This window comes from Schistocerca cancellata, chromosome 2 (assembly GCF_023864275.1).
Source record: "Schistocerca cancellata isolate TAMUIC-IGC-003103 chromosome 2, iqSchCanc2.1, whole genome shotgun sequence".
Taxonomy (NCBI): domain Eukaryota; kingdom Metazoa; phylum Arthropoda; class Insecta; order Orthoptera; family Acrididae; genus Schistocerca; species Schistocerca cancellata.
Window position 1 is genome coordinate 600,011,682 of NC_064627.1, and position 19,398 is coordinate 600,031,079.

The following is a 19,398-nucleotide window of genomic DNA, read 5'->3' on the forward strand; positions in this document are numbered from 1 at the left end:
ATTGTGCAGAAACTCACATGAAGCGTCAATGCTTTGTCAACACAACTGACACTGAAGCAAATGTGAAACACAAGTTGAACATCATCACAATGAACAGCTTCTCTGGCAGCATAAAATGGTTGTATGAATATTTTGTGCATTGTACTCAAGTGGATGAAGACTAGTAAAATACCTGAAGCATTAAAACCATCATCTTCCCATTTTTCTATTTTTTATTGAACCTTGAAACTTGGACTGATGATATGCAGCCATCATGACCACATGCAAATGTTGTTCCTGAGGTCAAGGATCCTTTATGAATGGGAAGTTGACACTAGGTTTTTGGGGTTACAGTAATATAATACAGAACTTGAAACAGATTCTCCAATTGTGCTTCTGGATTGGAAAGGGTAGGGGGAGGTTAAACTCTATAGTGGGTGGTCAACTATTTCAAAATTGGTCTCTCTCGTCAAAGCTTTGTCTTCACGATTCAACCTTTTTTTCTGCACATCTGAGGGACTGCAGACACTGTATATCATGGCAATGTGACTTATAACATTGAGTGCCATTTTTTGTTGTGTCATCGGCAGTCATTTTGATATTTTTGTCATGCTAAGGATGCCACATTAGAAATCTGTGTATTGGTGCCTAAAATATCTGCACAACAATTAGAGAATGTAAAATCCAGTATGGAATAACAACAATATAATGAAAAGGATAGATTGATACTCACCATATACAAGAGATGCTGAGTTGAGACAAGCACAACGAAAACATTTGAGATTTCAGCCAGATGGCCTTCTTCTGAAGTAGAAAACTAACACACATTCACATAAGCACATTCACACACACATAACCAGTTGGCTGTACATACTCTGGCCTCAGTGGCCAGAGACAGCGGTCATGTATGTGTGAGTTGTGCTTGTGTGAATGTGTATGTGTGTTTTCTACTTCGGAAGAAGGCCTTTTGGCATAAAGCTTAATGTATAGCTGCCTTTTTGTTGTGCCTGTCAGCAACTCAATGTCTCCTCCACTTGGTGAGTAGCAGTCTATCCTTTTCATAATAATATCTGTACAACAACCTACTTTAGCTGGCTTAGGTCACCATCATTATGCCTCACTCTGCTGAAACAAGTTGCAATATTTATGCATCAGATTTTGCAGTAGGGCAAAGTGCATATTCCTGTTCTGTGGGTACTGCAAGAATATTCAACCACATGAACTTATTTACATGGTTTTTGGACAAAACTGGACTTTGATAGTGAGCTAGATGGTGTAATCTCATGACCCTTATATCTGACATGTTCATAGCAGAGGCTATAGTTGTGATCAGCTCAATATGATGTGTCTCGCCTCTTGGATTTTGTGTGCTTTTGTGTACTATAACAAGATACTGGTATCAGTTTTCCTTTTGATTGTTGTACCACATAACGTAGAAGAAGGATGATAATGAGATTAATTAATGACTGACTCACATGACTTAATTATTAAAATCTGTGCTGCTACATAGTTATAATTGTTGAATATATTGATTAGATGTGATATATTTTACTACAAATATTAATTATTTTTTCAGAAAAATACAGTTTCAATTTTTACTTTCATTTACCTTGTTGATCAGGAACAGCAGAGTTAGGCCCTTTGTATGAGAATCGATAGTAATAGAGAGGCTCCGACCCATTTTCTACCATATTATGCACTACTGCATCTATACCTTCTTCAAAGTACAGATCTGTCAACATCTGCAAATAAAAGGGAGTTGAGTTGTTAGACAGCATTTTCGCGCATAACAGATAAAACTAAAGAACTCACTACAAAACAACCATCAGCAATTTTCAGTGTTTTTCAAATACACCATAAAAAGGGGTGATATCTATCTATATATTCTGAATTTTGGTGTATCTGTGAGATACAGCTCCATAACCATACACACAAAAATATTTTAATGTAGTATGGTTGTTCTTAGGAAAAGAACAGGTTATTCAGCCTGTAAGGTATTAGCCATGAAAAAATCGGGAGCTCTATAGCCTATAGCATATCTATGATCTACTTCACAGGACACGTATGTATAAGAAATATAAAATGCAACAAAAATCTCCACGTTCCTCCACAACATTAGTAGTAAAGGGAAAAACCATTCAAGGGTCTTGTAAGTAATAATTCTAATCAAAGATTAATGTGTGTCACATGGTTGAAGTTTCATGTAAAATTTGCCTGGATTGCCATTCCTTATAAAAGTTGGCAGAAATTTTTAGAAAATGACATTACAAAAATGCAATGTGTTCAAATATGGCAACAAGTTTTTTTCTGCAGGTTTGTATCCAGAGTATACAAACATCTAATCATGGTATCCAATTGTGTCATTTATTACACTTCAACAGATTAACCAATAGTTGTTTCAAACTATAAGCCATAACATTTACATATCAAAATGGAGAAGACTAGTTTATCAGTTTCTTTCATAACCTCCAAAGTGCTTAAACAAAGCATGATTGCAAAATACTTTCAACAGCACTCTGGGTAAGATAAGCCATACAGTACAGCCAAAAATGCAGAGCTGAAGAAGAGCTAGACTGCATTCACTCATTTCCTTTAAAATGAGGCTTCATCTATGTAGTGATGCTTACCTTTCCAGTAGTCACATCCTGAAGCCTAGTTATCTCTTCTTCTCCATAGTAGAACTTCCTGATGAGTGCAGCTGCTGCTTTCTGATCACTCACTTCCCTCAGTCGCAGATCAGGCCCAATAATTGCTTCAAAGTTCTCGTTGAAATTTCTGAGGCTCTCATTTGTTGACAGTGAACCAGAAACAGCGGCTGTGAAATAAATTTGTGACCCACGAGTTAGAAATGTATTCAAACAGGATAAAACAGATTTAACAGGGTATCTTCTCCTTGTGGTTTGCAAGGTAGCTATCACAGAAATCTGCAACCAGCAAGAAGTAGTCCCTTAAATTTTAGTGCACAAAACAAAAGGATTACATATTTCACCACTTTTTCAGAAATACCACTGTCCATGTAAGTTTTCTTCCACACCATCATCAAGAAAATAATGAACTGCTCTGAAGAACTGATAACAGATATGACTTTGTCTGTATGATAGCAAATACTACACGAGTGATTCGGCTTTCAATGGAATAAACTATGCACTTATAGATTTTAATGTAATAATGTACAACTACATGGGAACTAATGTTACCAGTGGCTCGCAGTAACTCTCTGTCTCAAACTGACTCATGCAAAGGCATATTTGATCTCTGTAATCGCATCTGGCTTAAAAGCTTGCTTTTAAAGGCACAGAACCAGATTTAGTCCATCTCAAGAAACTATACTGTCATTTGTCTTAAGTGGTCTGCATGATTTCTTGTAAGATCTGTATCAGAGTTGTCTACAGGTGTCAGATTCCTTCATACAAGTACAATGTCTACAACATTTTATCACTTAAATCTGTAGAAGAAAGTTATTACTTTGCTCCATACACAGCCATTACAACCACGTATTTCTCAAAACTGTTACTGTGTGTTACACAAGTAACACATAAGAAGTTAAAAAAAATTCATATATGGAAATGACAATCCCTTTCTACATGAGCGAGCACAGCTTTTTCATGAGTATTGCAAACACTATGTCTTACACGTAACATTAATTCCACTATATCAGAGAAAAAAATGGATTGACAAATGTAGTCTACACTATAAACACTGAGAATTATGCATGGCTGAACCTACCCTTTGGGGTCTCCCAGCAAATGATGCCATATGACTTTACCTTAATATTCCAGTTAAAGACAGGTATGCAGTCACACATGTAAGCTCATTTCTATTAATTTTAACTCAATCCCTGTAGGGGCACATAATGAGCACATAGTAACAACATATTTAAAACTAACAGTCATTTTCAATTCAGGACTTGAAATCATAGCCCTTGCTTTTCAGATTATTGTTTGAAGTCCTGTCAATATCAATGTCATTATGGATCGAGAACAAGCCTGGGTGTATAAGAATGAGGTGTGGAACAGCCTCTGAATCAACATGGAGAAATTAAGTGCTATAGACAACTCTGCATTTTAGATAATTGTGCTTTAATACATGGCCTTTTACTCATGTGATAGGACAGTTTTTTGACGACTATAGGAGATAGATTCAAGTAGAGCAATTTTAACGGAACACGTTTCATATCCTTACAAAAGTGCAGCTGTAAATTTAAATGTCTATCTTGTCTCTCATTTGACTGATAAAAATACGACTGTGGTTTCTGTCACCAAGTTTCGTATGTAGCCTGGAGTCCAGCCTAAGTTAGTAATTTTAGTGCGTTTGCAGAGTGTATTAGGCATACATGGCTGCCTTTAATTTAGTGATTAGCTAAACGTATCGCTAAGCTATTTCAGTTGCTTTTAACTTCCATTGAGTTTTGTTTATGAAATATTTTACACGGTTAATTCTAATATTATCACTGTGTGTTCGCGCTCGTATGCGCGTATTTATTTTTGAACGAAGTGTGATATTTATTTACGACAACAATTTTAACCACTAGTGATGGGCTAAACTGCGATTTTCCGATATCAGTGATTTCTGTGAATGCTACTTTTCAGTATCTGTTATTCTTAACTGTGATTTGTCGCAGTTAAGGAACATAGGTCGTGTATCCCTCCGCCACTGCTATTTCTGCGATTTCTGCTACTTCCGCGATTTCTGTGACTTCTGCTACTTCTGCGATTTCTGTGACTTCTGCTACTTCTGCGATTTCTGCGACTTACCACCGTATGAAAAAGTTACATCTGTCAACACAGAAAATTGCATCTCAACAAACCTGTCATTGGCAAGTATGTTTTACGTTTTTTCTTCCGTTGGCTTTAATTTTGTATTAAAGAAACAACTGTGAAAATATTAATAGTGTAATTAATATGTAAGTAGCCGTACAGTACCGTAATAGTTCGTATTTAGAAAATGAATTCTAACATATTGTTATGTTCACAGGTACCTGACCTACATTTCAGTCACTCAGTAAAGTGATAACTCAAAATATCATTGTCAACAGATCTGAAGAAATTGCCACTGCGTCTTTAGACCATTTTCGTCAGACGAGAGGTTAGTTTCTAAGCGTTTCGATGGACTTAATTACTTCAGTGAGATCGTTCTTGCAAATGTGATATTTATTATAGCAAATATTAGCAATCTACTCTGTCAATTATATTGCTAGTAATTCATGACAGCAAAAATTGTTTAATAATCCTTGTGTTTTTTCAGACACAGTTCTGACTCTGATTACTGGTTGCTGTACGTATCTATCCACATCAAGGCTGTTTTTGAGAGAGACTCACGAAGATTCAAGATAGTTCTTAGAGGATTTGCAGTTTAAAAGTGAAGTAATTGTGAAATAAGTGTGTGAATGATTAAACTGTGTTTTATTGAAGTTGTTGTGCGATTTTAAAGGAATAATAAATGTCAAATACGGTGAGTGAACAATAAAAATCTCATTTTCCACATGTTTAAGCCGTCCTATACCCATAATTTTTCCGCCACTTACTTATTGGTAAACACTTGTTGGAGAGTGACATGCCCCCCCCCCCCCCCCTTTCTCCACAATCTTGGTGTGACACTGACCTGTAACATATCCTGAAGTCTACAATATGCATTTTGAGGCTGTTGATATGAAAGTGGGAAGTACAGATCTTCCAGTTAAATCAGGAATAACTTAAGTGCATTACTTGAAAATAACACAGGAAAAGTTTACTTATGTAGGTGGTAGTAGTGTCGGTAAAAAGTTCTTGTGTGTGAAGTTGCCATGTAGAACACCAGGTGTAAAACTTTTCTCCCGAGTCTTGAACTGTGTCGGAACAAAAGTGAGGCATTCATATGACTGTTTTCATTTCTCTACACTTATACAGATGTCTGAGTTCTGCTGTGTTAGCATTGCAAAGTCCTGTAGGCATGTGGAGTATTAACCAAAACTGTCATATTGGAAGCAGAATCAAACAAATTTGTTACGTTACTTGATATTTTCAGGAGAAAAAGGCAATGTTGCTTCTTATTAATATAATACATTCAGAGTCACAGCAGTATTTGACCAACCATAACTGATGCTGAATGTGCATGTCGTCATATAATATGAAGGGCTTATTTCAATAGCGGTACAAGTCCATTACCTCCACTTTTCTGTCTTATAATGCTTCTGAAATTAGTGATCCAAACAAACATAAATAAAGGTTCATCTCTAGCTAGAAGCCATATGTTTGAATATTTCTGGTATCTCAAATGCAGATTTGTCAGCGCTCATTTAACTTTACGACTCTGTATCTCAAAATGAACAAAAATGGACTTGTACCACTATTGAAATAAGCCCTTCATATGCACACACAGCACATCGATTTCGTGAGGCACAAGGCTCTCATAACGAAGTACGTACGTCGGTCAACAGATGACACTAGGAATAGTATGTTAACTGCGCTTTTTAGTTGCTACTTGCGACTCTTAGTTGCGATTTGTCACGGAAATCGCAGTTTGACTGGTAGCGAATAGCGTAGTATGAACTTTGCTCAACAGGTGGCAGTGCTAACTGCGCTTTTTAGTTGCTACTTGCGACTCTTAGTTGCGATTTGTCACGGAAATCGCAGTTAGACTCGATACCGTATCGCAGAGATGGACGTAGTACGAACTTTGGCCAACAGATGGCACTGTTAACCGCGCTTTCTAGTTGCTACTTGCGACTCTTAGTTGCGACTTGTCACGGAAATCGCAGTTAGACTCGATACCGTATCGCAGAGATGGACGTAGTACAAACTTTGGCCAACAGATGGCACTGTTAACTGCGCTTTTTAGTTGCTACTTGCGACTCTTAGTTGCGACTTGTCACGGAAATCGCAGTTGGACTCCATAGCGTACCGCAGAGATGGACGTAGTACGAACTTTGGCCAACAGATGCCACTGTTAACCGCGCTTTTTAGTTGCTACTTGCGACTCTTAGTTGCAACTTGTCACTGAAATCGCAGAAAGCAGTGCTAAATTCGACCAATAGATGGCTCACGTCTTTGAATATGAAATACTACTTGCGACTGCTAATTGTGACTGAAATCACAGTTAGAATCTGTAAAGTTGCTACTGTGATATCTGTGACTTCTCAGTCACTGTGATTTCTAACAGATACGCGATTTCCTGCCCACCACTATTAACCACTATTCAATTAGTGAAAGTATTAAATGGGCAAAGCGCGTAAAATCCATTCATCGGCATCATTATTACAATTACAGCAACGATGTAATCAACAGTAAGTTTTAATGATCGGGAAAGCCAAAGCAGAATTCATACACATTTTCCTGTTATGTGCAGCGTCTTAAGTAGGAATATCGCTGCTTCGACGGTCAAGACTACAGAGCGTAATTTTGAAACTTCTCGGCACGTAAGAACTGTGCGCCGGATCGGGACACGGTTTGCCTTTTGTATGTGGTACAGTTACCTCTTGGGCTCCAGTAACTGAGTGGACGCCGACACAGTAGCTCAGCGTGTTCGCTCAGAGACCCAGTTGGCCTCTATAATACAAAAACTGAGTGAAAGTATCAACAAACGAACTTGACTGGATGTCATGTGACGTCCGCAACGACCAAACACAACAAACACTAAATAAGGGAGGGGGGGAGGGGGGGGGTTATTTCAATAGTTCTGAAGGTAAAGTGTTGTGTAGAGTGGTTTTCTTAAAAACTAGGCCGGTTGTGGTAGTAGTGGCGGTGGGAATGTTAAAATCTATGGTAGCTGTTGTGGATGAAAACTATTATAAGTAGATTAATGTTTTGCGAGCAAATGTTTTTCAAAATTTGTAGTATACTCTCCTTTAGCTGCATGTGATTGTCAACATAAATCACACTTCGCTTTCCCTACTGGCTCTTCTCTAAAGAAGAAAAGGTCCACAATGTACTTCTTTTCTGCTCTTTGTCACTGTTTCACACACATTGATAAAATGAACTAAATTACTGTTACTTTGAACTCGAACGAAAAGTAGCCTGAAACAGGTTATAAAATATAACTAATCTCTTCTCTCACTTCAAATCACAATTTAACTTTCTAATTGAACTCAACATTTTGTAAAAAACGTAGGCAGGTCGCAGGTCAAATCAAGTGATGTTGGAGAAACACCGTCCACGCAGAAACCACTCACGCAATCTACTGCATGCATGAAGGTGTCTGCGAGTAAGGAATTGGGGACTAAATGTAATTCTGCCATCTACCCGAAATGAACACGAACTGCATGCGGGAAAGAAAACACGGCTATCTTTGTGTGAACACACAAAGGTACTTGCAAATAGAATGTCATCAGCATGTTATGCCCTTAGAATCCTATCATCAGTATGTAACATGCAGTGTCTTTTAGTTACATATTATTCATATGTACATTCAAGTCTTAGCTATGGAATTCTTTTTTGGGGAACAAATGCACAAAACATGAACACAATTTTCAAACTCCACAAAAGAGCCATAAGAATAATAACAAAAAATACTAGTCGAGCTCATTGTTTAAGATCTGTTCAGAACACTGGGGATTTTAACCACTCCATGTGAATACATTTACCAGTCAGTTGTACACATCAAAAATAACATTGGTAATTACTGCAAAAACAGCTCTGTCCATGACCATGCAACAAGAGATATACTAAACTTACATTTACCAAGAAAAAATAAACATAAAACTCAAAATAGCATTTTATACCAATGCATAAAACTGTACAATAAATTACCAAAAGAGATTAAAGAAATTGCCAAAATACACTTATTTAAAAAAGCAGCTAAGAAGTACCTGTTATGCAATACATTTTATACATTGAAGGATTACTTAGCTAAAACAGAGTAGGGATTTGATAAAAATGTTATACAAATAAATAGGCCTAGTAATGATAATGATTACAAAAAAATATCCAACATTCCACATGACACCTTCACTTTATGTTTTTTTCCCTTCTTTTTTCCTTTCTAGAAATACTTACCCCCAAGCTATGCATAGCACAATACTAACATCTCTTCCTCTTTCTGAGCTCAACATCTCACTCATTTTGAAGGGATGCTGACTCAGTTTTTCAGGATAGCAAATGGGAAGTTGCGGTACAGAAAATGGCCCAGAGATCACCAGTGTGTGTGTGTGTGTGTGTGTGTGTGTGTGTGTGTAGTGTTATGAAACAATGTGTGTATAGCGTGTGCAGTGACTGATAGTGAGATATGAGTTAACAATGTGGCATTACATCATTTAATAAGTTATTTGTAAAAAAAGTATTGTAAACCAGGAGTAAATCTAATGATTGTCTCTAACTAGAAGTCTGCAAATATTTGTGTATACGAATTAGCTTATTTAAATTGATCTCAATTCTTAAATACTTTGACATGTATTATATCCTTGTAAAAAGAGATCTACGGAAGAATAACGCGGTAACTTCCAAGAATGATTGCCTATCGAAGTTGGAGGGCTCCAAACGATACATATCGAGCGTGCGATAGTAAATCGATAACAGAAGTCTCGTGGCGCGCGATACGAGTATATTTCAAGTTGTCACTACAGCAACGACAAAAGAAAAGCGTTAGAGAAGCACTTCTAAATTCGAAGGAGATGACTTACCTTAGTCGTCGTCGGTGTTATCGTCTTGTGACAGTCCGCTTGATGTGTAAGCTACAGGGGCAATTGTTTTTTTTTTTTTCCCGTACCCAGAGTAAACTCTGCCAGTATCGCGCAGGAATATCGGCAGTGTGTCGCATGCGTCGACTTTCCCCTGCAAACGCAAGTTGTGAAAGTATAGGTACTGGAACAAGTACAGTTCGTCCTGGGCGCCCTTCTCTTTTTATGGTAGACTTGACAGACTTTCACAGCCGTTCTATATTCTGAGTGTGGACACTGGCGTTATCTGAAGAAACGAACTCCACAGAGTGGTTAACGAATTTGTTGTCGAACCCTTCAGCTCTGAGAGTTCAGTATGACTAAAACCCGTCTGTGATGACTTTTGTTCCAGGCAGTATGAATGTTATATGAGACACACTAAAGCCACCTTGTCTCGGGACAATACCCTCACAACGAAACACTTGCGGGATTCCCTTTCTATCCCACCGAAAACCTAAATATGATCTACTTCGTCCTCTTTGATTCTTTCGTCTAGCAATATGAGATTCGTCTACTTCTACTGGTTTATTCGGTCCACCAATTGGCACACTGTTATTTGTCACTATCACGTAGCACACTTATTGGCAAAACTCGAAGTAGTCACACACTGTATTTGCCCATAACTCAGTTTCTGCTGCTGTGGCTTGCAACGTGTAATCTCGAATCCAGCACGACACAAGAATTACGCTCGTCTGAATCGATAATTTGGAGGACTGGAACCACGTGTTTCCCCTGATGCTGCTTTGCTTTTCACAAAGTCGGCAATGAAATTGCAACGGCATTTCAGTGTCCACACTCCTCTTACGAAGTTTCACAGACTTCGCGGCACCACAGTCAACACAGTCCCTCTTTTCCTCGTCCGGCAGAAGTCCATATTTCCGGCAAAAAGTCAAACATTTTTCTATGCTGGATAGGCATGGAATTAGAGTTTTCCATGTGAGGCATTCCGCAGAAGAATCGTGAGAAGCAACAGACATTACACTCGCTATCAAGAGAAACCGAGTCGATTTCCCAATTGGAATCACAAACAATTACGGCGGGAATGTATTGTACACGAACTGAAGAAACAACGCAAAACTGAAAAAAATGGCGATCACAAATAATTGATCATAACGCGCGCCACGAGACTTCCATAATCGATTTACTATCGCACGTTCGATACGTATCGTTTGGAGCCCACCAACGTCGATAGGCAATCATTCTTGGAAATTACCAATAAAGCCATTACTACTACTACTACTACTACTACTACTATTACTACTACAAAATGTATCCGTTACTCCGCTGAGAATGAGATGCTTTAAAGACTGCGAAATCTACATATTCAGTACGAAACGTGCGTGGAAGAAGACTGGCGAGAAACGAAACCTTTGAGGCAGAAACGAAACGATACTTCGAGTCTTCTGGAATGTTCACTACTCAGTAACGAATACATACGATATGTATGATGGCAGTGCTGTTGGCATATTTAGAGCGCAAGGCTGCTGTCGATACTGCCTGGAAGACATTATTGCTTATAAGTGCGGCGTCACAGCGTTGCCATAGAAATGTAAACAAAATCGCGTTACGTGATTGGGCGAGTTAGGTGCTCGAAACTGACGCGCGAAACCCGTCCGAAGTTCTATCGTCGTATGGAGGAACACAGCAGAGCAAGGCGTGCAGTGGAGACATCTTTGTAGCTCATATTGTCACGACTCTCCTGCTACGGCAGTGGCGCTTCAAGTGGAGGTAAGCTACCCTTTTCAATAAAATATCGGGCGAGTGAGAATGGGACCGATTATACTGATTTGTGACATAGTTTTTATGAAAGGGACCGTACGTATTGATTAAAATAGCAGAAATAACTAAATGATAACTCAGTACAGCATATTACAGAATAATGTATTTTCGATTATCTTGTAACCAGGTAGTCTACGGACATTTAGCGAAGAATTTAGTTTTCTTTTATGAACAGAAAGTGGCTAATAAGCTACAGAATACATGACGCCGTATATCTACACAAAAACGTAATGTCTTGTTCGCTTTACTTCCAGCCAAACAGATTTTATGAAAGGGACCGTACGTATTGATTAAAATAGCAGAAATAACTAAATGATAACTCAGTACAGCATATTACAGAATAATGTATTTTCGATTATCTTGTAACCAGGTAGTCTACGGACATTTAGCGAAGAATTTAGTTTTCTTTTATGAACAGAAAGTGGCTAATAAGCTACAGAATACATGACGCCGTATATCTACACAAAAACGTAATGTCTTGTTCGCTTTACTTCCAGCCAAACAGATAATTGTGGAACGTAGAAAAAGTGTATGAAATGCAGTACCTACATTATTTAACACACCAAATAAGCCACGTCAATTTCAGCTGAAGAGAAAACCACATAGAGATGATGATAAAATGTCAAAGGCAATAAAACTGTTTCCCCATCACAGAAGAAACTAATTCCACATTTATTACCACATGTGCGCCACGAACGGCAGAATCTTCAATGCAGTCGTCTTTTGAATAGAATGTAATAACATTTACAAAAATATTCATGTTGTGGATAGAGGAGGTGAAGTGTAAGAATGTGCATCATTAGGCTCTGTCCAAAACTGTTACGTGTCGAGGAAAGTGCCTATCATAATACGAACAGATAGCTGCAGAAATATATGCTTCTCATGTGTGAAATACTGTGTTTATATTCTCATAGTTTACTACCGTTCGGGACGCAAAAGTACGCTGCCCGGTCTCATTAATGTGATCATTCTAAACAACCAACTTTTTCAACGGGGGCCTCTCGAGGCGAGCAGGAAGAGTAAGGTTCTGGAATGTACCGATGGAGAGATGGAGCGATGCCGGTTCCATTGCCGGAGTGAGCTGCGCTAGGTTTCTCGGCTGAGCATCCATGGCGCAAACAGCCCGGTCGAAGTGGTCCCCCAGATTCTCGACTGGGTTTCAGTCTGGAGAGTTCGGTGGCCGTGGGTGTACGGTAAATTCATCCTGGTGCTCTTCGAACGACGCACGCGTACTGTGAGCTGTGTGACATGCCACATTGTCCTGCTGGCAGATGCCATCGTGCTGAGGAAAAACAAACTTCATTTACTAGTGGTCATGGTCCCCAAGGATAGACGTATACTTGTGTTAATCCATTGTACCTTCCAGAACAAAATAGATCACTTAGGGAAGGCCACGAAAAGATTCCCCAGATCATAACGCTTCCTCCTCCGACCTGGACCCTTACGACTATTTTTGCAGGACTTTTTCCATTTGTCCGATGGAACATAGAACATGAGTCATCTGAAAAGGCCATCTATCGCCACTCGCTACTCAGTGCCCGGCGAAGGTTCGTGTTCTCCCTCGGGCATGGGTGTGTGTGTGTTTGTCCTTAGGATAATTTAGGTTAAGTACTGTGTAAGCTTAGGGACTGGCGACCTTAGCAGTTAAGTCCCATAAGATTTCACACACATTTGAACAGTTTTTGCTACTCAGTGGACGTCCAGTTGCGGTAGTGGCGAGCAAATCTAGCCTTCGTTGCCGATGATCAGCAGTCAGCATGGGTGCACGAACCAGGCGTCTGTTGTCGATGCCCACACGAAGCAACGTTCGCTGAAAGGCCGTTCAGAATACACTACTGGTAGTCTCTTGATTCACTGGGCGGTCAGTTACTCAACAGTTGCAAGTCTGTTCGCCGTACACAGCTCCACAGACGTCGTTCACCCCTTTGATCTACGACCCGCGGTCCGCCAGAGTTACCTGAGCTCCGGTTTTGGGCAGCGCCATTTTGCCATGCGCGGTATACTTTAACCACGGCGAAATGCGAACCTTTCACAAAAGTGAACACACATTAACCTGGATGGACAGTGTATCATAAAAATTTCGTGATTTAAGAAGAAAAATAATTAAGAAAAAACAATAACCTTGGGTCTGGCTTGCTCTGCACTTATGGCGCCAGTCTCTCCAACTGTCAGACGATAAAAACTTTCGCACCAGTCCGCCTCGGTAGCTGCGGTGTCAGCGCGGCAGGCTGTTATCTGAAGGGGCTTGGGTTCTATTCGCAACCGGGTCGGAGATTTTCTCCACAAGGGGACTGCGTGCTATGTCGTCCTCATCTGCATACCATCATAATTGACACGAAAATCACGTCCATGACGTCGCATGAGAAGTATAAGCAATTAACTCCGTACCAGGATACAGCGTGGCCTTAAGGAATATTCTGAATTGTCGAAGCATACTGTCGTATCTTCCGCTGTTGAGATGATTGTACGGGCACATCCCCATAGCCAATTTAAAAAATTTCACAACAATGAATGCCTCGAATATGTGTGTTGGTCTGTGATAGAGGTTTTATGAGACTGGAAGGTGAGAGAGAGGTACCGGCATAACTGAGAGTGTGAGGGCGAGTCGTAAGTCGTGTATCTGCCACACACTTTTAATCTGCCAAGAATATGAAGTTTCACAAGACGCTACACTCCTTTGTAGAGTGATAGGGTCATACTGGACACCTTACCTACACTAATGGCCATTAAAATTGCTACACCAAGAAGATGATGTGCTACAGACGCGAAATTTAACCGGCAGGAAGAAGATGCTGTGATATGCAAATGATTAGCTTTTCAGAGCATTCACACAAGGTTGGCGCTGGTGGCGACACCTACAACGTGCTGACATGGGGAACGTTTCCAACCGATTTCTCATACACAACAGCAGTTGACCGGCGTTGCCTGGTAAAACGTTATTGTGATGCCTCGTGTAAGGAGGAGAAATGCGAACCATCACGTTTCCGACTTTGGTAAAGATCGGATTGTAGCCCATCGCGATTGCGGTTTATGGTATCGCGACATTGCTGCTCGCGTTGGTCGAGATCCAATGACTGTTAGCAGAATATGGAATCGCTGGGTTCAGGAGGGTAATACGGAACGCCGTGCTGGATCCCAACGGCCTCGTATCACTAGCAGGCGAGATGACAGGCATCTTATCCGCATGGCTGTAACGGATCGTGCAGCCACGTCTCGATCTCTGGGTCAACACATGGTGTCGTTTGCGAGACAACAACCATCTGCAAGAACAGTTCGACGACGTTTGCAACAGCATGGACTGTCAGCTCGGAGACCATGGCTGCGGTTACCCTTGACGCTGCATGACAGACAAGAGCGCCTGCCATGGTGTACTCAACGACGAACCTGGGTACACGAATGGCAAAACGTCAGTTTTTCGGATGAATCCAGGTCTGTTTACAGCATCATGTTGGTCGCATCCGTGTTTGGCGACATCGCGGAGAACGCACATTGGAAGCGTGTATTTGTCACAGCCATACTGGCGTATCACCCGGCGTGATAGTATGGGGTACCATTGGTTACAAGTCTCGGTCACCTCTTGTTCGCATTGACGGCACTCTGAACAGCCTTTCTGGATGCAGAAAATGTTCGACTGCTGCCCTGACTAGCACATTCTCCAGACCTCTCATCAGCTGAAAACGCCTGGTCAATGGTGGCCGAGCAACTGGCTCGTCTCAATACGCCAGTCACTACTCTTGATGAACTGTGGTATCGTGTTGAAGCTGCATGGGCAGCTGTACCTGTAAACGCCATACAAGCTCTGTTTGACTCAATGCCCAGGCGTACAAGGCCGTTTTTACGGTCAGAGGTGGTTGTTCTGGGTACTGATTTCTCAGGATCTATGCAACCAAATTGCGTTAAAATGTAATCACATGTCAGTCCTAGTATAATATATTTGTGCAATGAATACCCGTTTATCATCTGCATTTCTTCTTGGTGTAGCAATTTTAATGGCCAGTAGTGTATATTCAGCGGACTGATCTTGCGCTTGCGATTTATAGCTGTAGAATACGTTCAGCCTTGTATGGGCGCAGAAAGCGGGGGCAGCAGAGGTACTCACTGGATGTGAAGAAGTTGCACTCGGCGGAGAGGACGCCGGTGAGGTAGGGCAGGCTGTGGGAGAGGCCCTGCGCCATCAGCGCCGCCGGCTCCTGCGTGAGGAAGGCGCCGGCCACGGCCGGTTCCACGCTCGGCACGAACACGAAGTTGAACAGCCGCCTCCTGTCCTGCGGAGTCACACGTCTCATGTGGTTTTCCACTCTTCATTCTAACAACATGCACTTGATTCTGACATCTTCACTCAGAGATGGACACTGATGTTGGTGGTAAAATGAGAGAGTTGAAATGCAACGAGTGACACGACATGGTTTGATAAGTCTGGTGAAAAAGCAAGAAAAAATGTTTGCTTCGAAAACAACTCACCTTGCTTCTCGACATAATCTCCTTTGAGAAATATACACTTGCTCCAGTGGTCCTCCAGCTTTTTCATTCCACCAGAAAAATACCTTCTGTCAAACTATGCAAAATACTCGTTGACTACAACCATAACTTCCTCATTTGATGAAAATTTCTTCCCAGCAAGCCAAAGTTTCAAGTTAGGGAACAGGAAGAAGTCACTTTGGGGTACGTATGATGAATAGGGTGGATGAGGAACGAATTCAGAGCCCAATTTATGCACTTTCACCATTGTCTTCGCTGATGTTTGGGAAGATGCATTATCCTAGTGAAAGAGCATCTTTTTTTTTTCATGCCACCCTTGGTCTTTTTTCAGCTAACTCAAGTTTCAAACGATCCAGCAATGAAGAATAATAGCGTTCAGTTGTGGTTCAACCTTTTCCAAGTAATCTATGAGAATCCCAAAAAACAGTGGCTATCACCTTACCAGGTGACAAATGATCTTTGCCTTATTCGGTGCACTTTCAGCAGCCTTTCTCAACTGTTTTGACTGCAGTTTTGATTGTGATGTATAATTATGGATCCATTTTTCATCATCAGTCACAAATCGGCGCAAAAAGTCATGCGGATTGCGATTAAACGTCGCTAGACGTTGTAGTGCTTTTAGCAGACTGTGAGCAATCGCGGCACCCATCTCGCACACAACTTCTTCATAGCCAATTATCTGTGCAGGATATTACGCACTTGCTGAGTTGAGATGCCTACAGCCTCAGAAATTTCGTGAATTTTTATTCGGCCAGCAAGGCTATAATTACCATATCATAGATTTTGTCGATTTTTCTTTTGTGGTGACCTCAACTGGACGGCCAGAGCGCCCTTCGGCTTCGATACTTGTCCGACTGAGTTTAGTTCCATTTATCCAACAGTAAATGGTCTGCAACGGTGGTACAGAGTCCGCGTGAACTAGATTTGTGCGGCAGTCCAACCCTTCAAATGAAAATGTGCAATAACAGCACTAAATTCCATTTTCAATTGCAGTCATCATACTAACAAATTCAGACGGCGGTCAACAATGAACAGTACGTTGTGCATTATTGAAATTCTTTATACAATCTTTGGAATAATCAAGCTTACCAATCACAATGGCACAAAAGAACTGTTCCATTATTTCATGGAAATTTGTCAAACTTATCAACACCAAGGTTTAAAATTCTAGGACAGACACAAATCTGGCGTTTACACAAATAGGTTTTTATGTTGTTGCGTGTTGGTCAAAAACATGTGAGAAGTGACATCATCAGCGGCAGAATAGTTTCAGCTATACTTTTTAACAATGTCATACTGTGCGTGTGTTTTATTCAAATGGACAACGTAGAATACTAATCTGTTACAAAATTCTTTGTTGTGCGCCGTTTATAGGCAACATATATTAATAAAAAGTTAATGTTTATGAGAAGTCTGTGTATTTTCTACATCTACGAAATAGGTGGCTAAATTCTAACATAGCTCTACTTCTGCTTGGAATCATCCATGTGAAGGACGTCCAAAACAGGCTGCCAATGGCGAAAACATTGAGAAAGGCGCGGTGCAATATCGTACGGTTCGTCATTAAAGGTATATAATGTATAGGTAACCGTGTTAAAGTTAATTTATTTATTACATCATGATCCGTTATCTTTAGCACATCCACAGTCTGTAGTCGTTTCTCACATATATTACTCCAGTATACATTTAATATCTAGACATATGGAACTACTGAAACTGCAAACACTACTACAGTTAATATAATAGTGCCCATTAGAATGACTAGTTTCTTCTGCTAATTACCACTACTTCTACTAATACAATGAACTGCAATGCCTGAAAAAATATTGAAGCATCCAGTATGGGACGAGGAAACAAAATGAAAGTTCGTGGGTCAATTTTACAAAGAGCTTGGCAGTAGGAGTCCCCTTATCATAGGTAATCTGGTTCATAACTGTTGTAACTGGTCCTTGATATCCAGGATATTGGCACTGAGACTCATTTGATGTCTGAGCTGGTCCCACCCATGTTCTACCGGAGAGAGATCAGAGGACCTTGCTGGCCATGGGAGGGATCTTACCAACGTCCTACAAGGTTTTGCCACATCAGACCCGCGAGTGTTTTCGACCATCTTCCCATCGTTTTCACGAGCTCCAAACCGTTGCATGAAAACTGTTTCAACGTTCAGGCCTTTCGACCAATCAGAACCAGTATCATTAACATTGTCATGAATAAAGAAATTCAAAAAATCAGAACCAATAACTGCCTGCAGGTAATTTGATTGGAGAATTCGCGATCGCGCTGATAACACTCCACCGTAAAACGCCCCTTCTTGCCAGGTCTTTTCATAACTTTACCTCCAACAGGTGCTGGGAGACACCTGCGATCCAGGTGTCTCCCTCTCCCTTGAGCCGACAGCATAGGCCTCCTTCCCAAACCGTTCTGGAGGATTATCTCTCGGCTGGAGGAAGCCTCGTTGTTTTCCTGACCACCGAAAAGCAACTCTGGCTTACACAGTACCCACAGTTCGAGCACACAGACGCGGACAGGAAATGATATTTCACTATGTGTTTATCTGTGTGCCAAAGGTTGGCACCATCGTGCAGTAGTATAGGTGAAGCAGAGGCGTGTAATGGGTCATGTGGCTAGAGCGGGTAGGTGCGTGGAGTGAAGAGAAAGTTAGCTGATTCTGCGCTGTCGCATGGTACGCTCTACCGCGCCTGATGAGTAGTGGTGTATGTGTCGCTTGCTTCGGAAGTGTCTGGATGAGGCAGAGTGATAATTCTTCGTGATGAAAGGAGATACCGCTGGCCAATTTGGCGGTCAGAGGATGCACTCAACTCCAGTGGTTGGGCAGTTGATTACATGAATATCCTACATTTCAGAAGTGACTATGGCTACGGAGTGCAAGTTCTTCTGGGTGGAAGCACGCGTAATGGCTTGAGTACTAAGCATGTTTGCCAGTGAGCGGAGCCTTGGCAGCCTCCGTCGAGCATGATGAGTTCCTTTAGCGTCGTGGAACGGGTGTGGCTCGCTCCAGACAGACTCTGTTATAGGTGAACTCAACGAGACTCCGTATTTTCATGGTACGTTCCATATGTTAAGCACGCTTGGCATTTAATGGATGTATGAAGGGCAGATAGAACTGTGGTGGATGCTGTCTTGTTAGACCAGAATTATCAATTAAAAAAAAAAGATGTCATGAGCTTTTTGGCTCTGTCCTCGCTATGGCGAGCAGTTAGTCGGCATTTATTATGAAAGCTCTGTTGTGCTTGTGTGTAAGCCAATCATTTGAATTGTTCCTGAAGTACTCGTCTATCACGGAACATTCTGCACTTAAGTAACAGAATGATCTGCCCACCTGGCTACCCACACGATCTAACGCGCTGCTTCCCGAGCGGGAAGGCGTGGACTTCTGTGTCCTGTTGTGGAGTTTTGAGCCACTGAGGCCCAGGGAGAGACGAAGCCTCTCCGTCGTTTCTAGGTCCGTGGTTTAATATGCAATACACACAAGAGAATGATATTGTTGTCTGTGTAAGGGGCATGTCCATGGA

At 41.1% G+C, this 19,398-nt stretch overlaps 1 protein-coding gene and 1 long non-coding RNA gene across 4 annotated transcripts in view; one reads left to right on the forward strand and one right to left on the reverse strand.

Moving 5' to 3' along the window:
• LOC126162241 (acetylcholinesterase-like) overlaps positions 1-19,398 on the reverse strand; it is a 193,246-nt gene that overhangs the window by 22,679 nt on the left and 151,169 nt on the right. For all 3 annotated transcript variants that reach the window (XM_049918614.1, XM_049918616.1, XM_049918615.1), the window contains exons 7-9: positions 15,486-15,651; positions 2,607-2,794; positions 1,589-1,721 (exon numbers count right to left, since the gene is read on the reverse strand). In XM_049918614.1, coding sequence (XP_049774571.1) covers positions 1,589-1,721; positions 2,607-2,794; positions 15,486-15,651 — 487 coding nt within the window. The remainder of the gene's footprint in view (positions 1-1,588; positions 1,722-2,606; positions 2,795-15,485; positions 15,652-19,398) is intronic.
• Positions 4,713-5,296, forward strand: LOC126162244 (uncharacterized). The gene is made up of 3 exons (XR_007535039.1): positions 4,713-4,799; positions 4,954-5,064; positions 5,224-5,296. It is a non-coding gene; the product is annotated as an uncharacterized LOC126162244 (long non-coding RNA).